Genomic DNA, 7,500 nt, shown 5'->3' with positions numbered 1-7,500 from the left:
CGGGATGACCCCCAAGGTTGGACTACCCCGGGGGCTCGAACCCAGGACCTTCTTGCTGTGAGGTGATCGTGCTAACCACTGAGCCCCTGTGCTGCATGATGAACTTCTTAAGTGAAAAACCGTTTGAGATTTTAACTTTGATGAATGTAAGAATGACTACGCATAAAAATAGTGCCGTTGCCCTTCAGGGCCACCCAGTCAGAAAACACTGCTAAATCTTTTTGTATGTGTGGGTGTATTTGCAGGAGGCAAACGTCGTAGCTGATTCAGTCACCTCGAGTAGAAAGAAGGCAATTTCTGATTTCAAGGCAAGGCAGAGCAACCTGTCACAATCACAGTCACTACAGAACAGTATTTTGCTTGTGAGGTATGCACGCACGTGCACGCACGCACGCACGCACGCACACACACACACACACATGCAAAAACAACCATACACATATTTGCACATAAGAGACGCACATACCCAACACAAACTCACAAAAATCAGGCCCACACACGTGCAACAATTCATACTACACACACACACACACACACACACAAACTGGTCTCACCTGGATCTGTTGCTGCAGGAGGTTGATTTTGTGCTGCTGCTGCAGAAGCTGTTGCTGTTGCCGGGCAATCTGGAGATAAACCACAACACACTGTCAGAGTTTCTGCGTGTGTCTGTGTGTGACTTAGCAGTATGAATTGCTGCACGTGCACATGAGAGAGAGAGCGACGTGACACATTTGCGGGTCTCAGAGGGCTCGGTCAGGGTCGATGGACGGGTTTGAAATATTAACCACCACATCTCATCTGTAAACTCTTTTCACAGCCAACTGGATTGGAAGTGTCTTAGCGACATGCTTAAGTTCTGGTTTGTCTTACATACTGATGTACTACGCATGCACATGCACAGTACATACTGATGTACTATGCATGTACATGCACAGTACATACTGATGTAATACGCATGTACATGCACAGTACATACTGATGTACTACGCATGCACATGCCTTTTAGTAGCGTCTGTCTCCTTGTGGAGAAGGTCCTTGAGACTGATAAGCTAGCAGTCGTCCCGGCTGCAAACCTGTTACCTCAGCCTGAGTTCAGTCCAACCCGGATCTTTCTCCCGTGTTCACCCAGCTGACCCACAACAGCCTACCTCAACCTGAGTTCAGTCCAACCCAGATCTCTCTCCTGTGTTCACCCAGCTGACCCACAGCAGACTGACTCTGGATGGCGCGCATGTGCCGCTGTGTATCTGAGCACACAAAGCAACAACTACAGAAAGGATGTGAGCGCAGGCTCCTTAAGGGTGTTGTCTTCTTTCTTATTGGTAACCCCCCCCATTGCCAACAAAAAAGTTGTATGTGTGTGTGTGTGTGTGTGTGTGTGTGTGTGTGTGTGTGTGTGTGTGTGTTTCTGTGTCACTCACTTTGTAAATCCAAACTTCCCAAAAGCTAAAAAGCACAACAAAGAGGAAAACCCTTCTCTATGCAAATACCAGACTGACTCCTGCCTGGAAGCTAGGGATGCATGTGTGCGTGTGTGTTTGTGTGTGTGCGCGCGTGTGTGTGTGTGTGTGTGTGTGTGTGTGTGTGTGTGTGTGTGTGTGTGTGTGTGCCTCAGCTACATTCACTCATATACAACATATCCTCACAGTTCACTCTTGTGCATTGTCTGGAGATCTCTGGGTATGTGAACATTGAGATTTGTGTGGGTATGAAAGTAAAAGAGAAATAAGAGAGTAGAGAGCGAGAGACGGGTGGTGGTGGGGGTGCAGAGGTGGAGAAAGAGTCTTTGTGATGTGATGTGCCTACCTTTCAAGCACACTTACGAGCCAGTCTTTGTTCTTAATCTACGCATGCAGCATATTAGATATTAGATATACCAACAGACTTGAGTGATGCAACGGCGTGGATGTACTTCATAACCGCAGAATGTGTTCGAGACCAGTTGTCACACCAACCACCAGCAGGCAGCACAAGACACCAGCAGGTAGCACAAGACAGCCGCGTACGAGCTGACCGTAGGAAAGAAAATATGTACAAAACGAGACGGCCGCTTAACTGCAAATAAACACCTGCCCTTTAAAATACAGACGGGAAAAAGTAATGGGTTACTTCATCCGAGGACCTTTCCATATACACTGACAGTGCTTTGAGAGTAGAATTATGTGTTTGATTTAAATATTGAGAATTTATTTTCAAAATCTTGCTGGTCTTAAAACAAGTAAAAAATTTAAAAAAATCTACCAGTGAGGGTGAGATAAATCTAACTTTGTTCCTTTACAGTTTTAGAATAGAATACTCTTTATAAGTCATTTTGTACATACATACAAATGATTTTTTATTTACTGTATTTAACCCATCCGAGCTGTGTAGCTGGGAGCAGCGGGCAGCCGCCGTGCAGCACCCAGGGACCAACTCCAGTTCTTCTTTCCATGCCTTGCTCAGGTGCACAAACAGGAGTATTAACCCTCACATGCATGTCTTTTTGATGGTGGGAGGAAACCGGAGCACCCGGAGCAAACCCGCACAGACACGGAGAAAACTTGCAAACTCCACACAGAAAGGACCTGGGACGGCCTGGGGTTCGAATCCAAGACCTTCTTGCTGTGAGGCAACAGCACTAACCACTGAGCCACCGTGCTGCCTGTTTTAACCCACTGTATTAGAACATTTTCTAGAAACAAAATCTGAAATAAATCAATCCAACTGTGTCAAAATAAAGCCTGTTGACATCAACACGCTCAGCTGGTGGTTTTTTTTTTTTTTTTACCAGTTTCCTAGAAGAGGAGATTCTAATGTACAACACCAGACAGACTGATTCACAATGACTAACCACTGGTGGGAAACAGGGATTCTGTTTTGTACTGTAGGTGTACAGCTCTTCTCAGCACGCTACACCTCCATGTACGCGACGTGGTGTCCTACCTGGTCCTGCTGCTGCTTGGCGAGCTCCATCTGCTGCCTTTGCTTCTCCATCTGCGAGGCAGCCAGCTTCTTCTGCTCCTCGTGGGCCGCAAGGAGCTGCTCCCTCAGGCTGCTCAGCTGGCCGATCATCCCCATGAGCTGGCGCTCCTTCTCCACCAGGCTGTCTGGGGTACCTGGGGCGGGAGGGAGCAGGAGTCAAAGGTCAAGCGTGACACCTTCAGAACCTATTTTAGCAAATTCAAATGGTGCAGCATCGGAGGGAAAAACTCACACCCGGCCATTACATTACAATTTCTGTCTCAGGACATTAAGACGGTCATAATTAGTTTAATTGCACTCTGAATTATAAATCTACATTTTGATTGAGTATTTTTAACTGTAGCGTTGTAGCATTGTGGGGGGGGACCTAGATGAGTCGCTCTCGCTTGTCCAGTCCTACTTGTAAAAGTGCTTTTGCTGTTGATGCTTGAGATTTCAGACATTATCAGCAACCGCTAGTCATGCTCGCATAAATCTACATTTATTTCAAAACCAATTTTAGGTCACTGGATATAGAGAAGTTCATTGTGAAACAGCTGATTAGAGTGCACGCCATTATCTCACATCTATACCAGAGGAAATAACAGAAGCACAAATCAGAAATACATCTGACGAATGCCATCGTGGCCGGGACATCTGGTTTTCAGAACGACAAGCGTTATATTTGTAGGAGAGCGAGTGTTGTGCCTTTTACTCTATTTACAGATTGTCTTGCTATTAGTAGCTAGCCTCTCTATGATCAGTCTCTTTAAATAATTGAACTGTCCCTTAAAGAACGACGCCCTCCAATGCAGCTGCAAGACATTTCAAGACCAGTGAACTCTGCCCAAGTCTATGGGAATGTTGACGCTTCCCGCCTGACCTTCGATTGTGCACGAAATCCCCCGGCGTGGGATGAAATGTGCTCAGTCAGTTTGGTCGGCTAAAGCCGAGTCTAACGCAGACCCTGCAGAGCCATCACATCCAACTTCCATTATTGATCTTTATCTTGCACACATAATTGGTTCCAGAAATCTTGTTGTTTCATGTCCATTCTCAGGCAGTCGATCTTATCATATGATACAGCTGTATCAGTATCATACGGCAAAAGCCACGATGACCTGCTCCGCAAAAATCCAAACTCAATCATCCACCAAAAAAACAACACGGAGTTGTGTTTCAAACACGCAACACGTCTTTAACGAAACGCGATAGGAGAGACTTTGACGGCAGACGACTGGCGGTACGAACACAGCGTGCCCCTTCGGAGCGTTTCCCTAAGTAAATGTACAGGTTAACAACACTGGGGAAAAGGGGTCATTGGAAAGCGTAGGAGATTTCGGCGGATAAGTTATTCCGAAGAGAGAGAAAGGTGAAGGGATTTAAAAGACATGAAAGAGGGAGAAATCGCGATGGGTCAAGGCGACGACCCGGTCACCTTCATCTCGCCGCATGCGGTGGGAAGAGCGAGGCCGCGATTCTCGTCTATTCTTCTTGTTCGTGAGGTTTTCATGATTGTTTGGGAGTCACTTGGAGGAGAGAAGGGGGTTGAGAGGGCAAAGGGTCAGAGGGCATAAAGGACAGGAACTAGGAAGGAAGGAAGAGAAAGCTCAGGAGTTTTAAGCTATCCACGGCTGGCTGATCTGCTTTAATATATGGCTGGTTAGGGGCTTTTGATGGCAGTAGGGAGCACGTTAACGGTGCAGTGTGTTAGTCCACATATATGTATATAGTGTGTGCGTGTCCATGTGTGGTGCGGTGCTACTACATATGATGTGGTAATACTACATGCGGGGGGCATTTTAACGGGCACAAATGGCCATGAGATAAAAAAAAAAGAGTCAAAATCCTTGAGAGTTTGCATGGCGGACATCTCTCGCTGAGGAGGCAGATCTTTGGCTGTCTTATCAGCCAGAATTTGGCTTTTCTAGAAGTGGCAAGGCAAACACAGACTCCCTGCCAGATTCTGACCATCCAATGAACAAAGACACCTCTCCAATGCCAAATCTGAAAACTACAGCTAGTGCCGAAGTTTAAACAGAACCAAGATTCATTTGATTGTCCGTGAATTGGGGCAAATTTGGGGATAATGTGTTATCTTTAGATGTGTGTTTGTGTGTATGTGTGTGTGAGAGAGCGAGAGAGAGCGAGGGGGGGGGCTTGAAAGGAGAAGAGAAAGAGAGTGTGTCTGGTCTGTGTTTACCCTGCAGTCAGCCAACCTCCTGCTCACATTTAGCAAGGTCTGACCTTTGACCCCTTAGATCCTGACATTCCAGCTTCATTACACACACAGACATGCACACACATACACAGACACACACACTCACGCACACACACATATAGACACACACACACACACTCGATACCTAAATCATTCAACAGGATGTAGTTACAGAGAGGCACACAGAGGCACAATCAGTATGAGTGTGTGCGTGTTCATGTCTGTTCATATGTACCCATGTTTGACTAAATGCCTTTGTTGTTCAAGTGCGTGTGTGTGTGCGCGTGTGTGTATGGAATCGCACAATCCCCCATTGTTCTTCAGCGGCTACCTTTAATAGAGCCACATTACATTCCTCCACCAGCTGAACCAGATGAGAAACAGAAAGAAGGACAGAGAAAGAAAGAAAGAGGGAGAAAGAGAGATACAGCGATGCAGAGGACGGAGGGAGACGGGGAGAGAGAGAGGAGTGAAAAGAGAGCGACAAGGACGGAAGAAAAGGCGTGAGGGGTGGGAAAGAGAGAGAGACATGGCCGCTGACCTGTCCTTTGACTCATGCGGGAAGGTGAGAGCCATCCATTTGTCCTCCATACTGCCCCCCCAACACATACACACACACTCCCCGGCGCCCCCGACCCTCCACTTCCCCCTCTCCCCTCTCCATCCATTCGCCAACAATGAACAATAAAGGCAACTTTCAGGAGCACCCTGTCGCTGGAAAAATAAATAAGCCGCTGTCCTAACTCACAGACCCACCTTTGAGAGAGAGAGAGCGAGAGGGGGGGGGGGGGGACAGAGAGCGAGAGAGGGGAGGGAGAGCGAGAGGAAAAACATGTGTGTGTGTGTGTGCGTGTGCATGCCCCTATACCCGATGCTGACCAAGACAAGAAAGAGCCTTGTGTTAAAACCTCTGGTTGGTCCAACGAGGGGCTTGGTGGTGGGGGAGGGCGTGCGAGAGTGGAAGGATGGATCAAAGGAGTCTTTCTTTTTGTGTGTGTGTGTGGCGGTGGGAGGGTATAACACCCACCACCACACAACACACACACACACACCTAATGAAAATAGGTAGGAATCCCTCTGACCCCAGCGGCGGCGCTGTGTGTGCGTGTCTTTGTGTCAGGGCCGGCGCTGACCCGCAACCTGGACAGATGACATTAAATGAAGACAACTTGTCCATTCTTGTTCTTGAAGCCCGTCTTGGTCCGTAAATCCTCCTCTGTCCAATCCTACCCCAAGGACCTCGTAGCACTAAAATACAGATTTGGGAATGGATGGGGCCCTGTTGCATTCTGGGAAACGACAGGATAGGAAACGGGGTGTTTCTCAAAAACACGGGGTGGAGAAACACGGTATGAGCCCGTGTGGACACTTGAAAACTGGACACACTTGGACAAAGTGCATATTTACAGTATCAGGATTCCTACTGCTTTTCTTTTTTTTTTTGGACTTTCCCCCCCTCTTCCGAGCCGTCCCGGTCGCTGCTCCACCCCCTCTGCTGATCCGGGGAGGCTCTGCAGACTACCACATGCCTCCTCTGATACATGTGGAGTCGCCAGCTGCTTCTTCTCACCTGACAGTGAGGAGTTTCACCAAGGGGACGTAGCGGGCTGGAGTTTCACGCTATTCCCCCCAGTTCCCCTCCCTCCCCCCGAACAGGGGCCCCGACCGACCAGAGGAGGCACTAGTGCAGTGACCAGGACACATACCCACATCTGGCTTCCCACCTGCAGACACTGTGTCTGTAGGGATGCCCGACCAAGCTGGAGGCAACACGAGGATTCGAACCGGCGATCCCCATGTTGGTAGGCAACGGAATAGACCACCACGCCACCTGGACGCCGCGATTCCCATGTCTTGCCCTCTTTTTATTTTATTTCTCTCCCTGCCTCTTTTCACTCTGCTCTCTCTGCTTGTCTCTCCATCATCTCATCTCTTTCCTTCCCCATCTCTCTCTTTCTCTCTACCTCGCTCTCGTTCTCTCTGCTATTTACTTTCCTCTCTCCATTTCTCCTCTCTCTCTCTCTCTCTCTCTCTCTCTCTCTCTCTCTCTCTCTCTCTCTCTCTCTCCTCTCTCTCTCTCTCTCCTCTCTCTCTCTCTCCTGCTCTCACAGAAAGGCTTTGGCCGTCTCATAAATCAGCGCGTGTCGGCTTGTTTCCTTAGATGCTGCGGGGCAGGCGGGTGGATCGATAACTGGTTTCCTCCATTGGTTTACACACATACCTCCTTAGGCAGATCGCTACAGCCTGTTACAAGCCTACCAAACACACACTCAGAGAGCCCCCCCATCACACACACACACAAGCGCACACTGCATAATTAACCAATTTGTAACAATGTA

The 7,500-nt window shown here is 48.2% G+C and overlaps 1 protein-coding gene across 3 annotated transcripts in view; it reads right to left on the bottom strand.

Annotated features, from left to right (window-relative positions):
- The window catches only part of sox5 (SRY-box transcription factor 5), a 113,151-nt gene that overhangs the window by 50,483 nt on the left and 55,168 nt on the right, over positions 1–7,500 (bottom strand). For 2 of the 3 annotated variants that reach the window (XM_056275821.1, XM_056275822.1), the window contains exons 5-6: positions 2,923–3,095; positions 555–623 (exon numbers count right to left, since the gene is read on the bottom strand). The exons of the other annotated variant lie outside the window; for it this stretch is intronic. In XM_056275821.1, coding sequence (XP_056131796.1) covers positions 555–623; positions 2,923–3,095 — 242 coding nt within the window. The remainder of the gene's footprint in view (positions 1–554; positions 624–2,922; positions 3,096–7,500) is intronic. 3 annotated transcript variants of the gene reach the window in all.

This window comes from Lampris incognitus, chromosome 3 (genome assembly GCF_029633865.1).
Source record: "Lampris incognitus isolate fLamInc1 chromosome 3, fLamInc1.hap2, whole genome shotgun sequence".
NCBI lineage: Eukaryota > Metazoa > Chordata > Actinopteri > Lampriformes > Lampridae > Lampris > Lampris incognitus.
The sequence above is the reverse complement of the archived record's forward strand: the minus strand, read 5'-3'. Positions and strand labels throughout refer to the sequence as shown.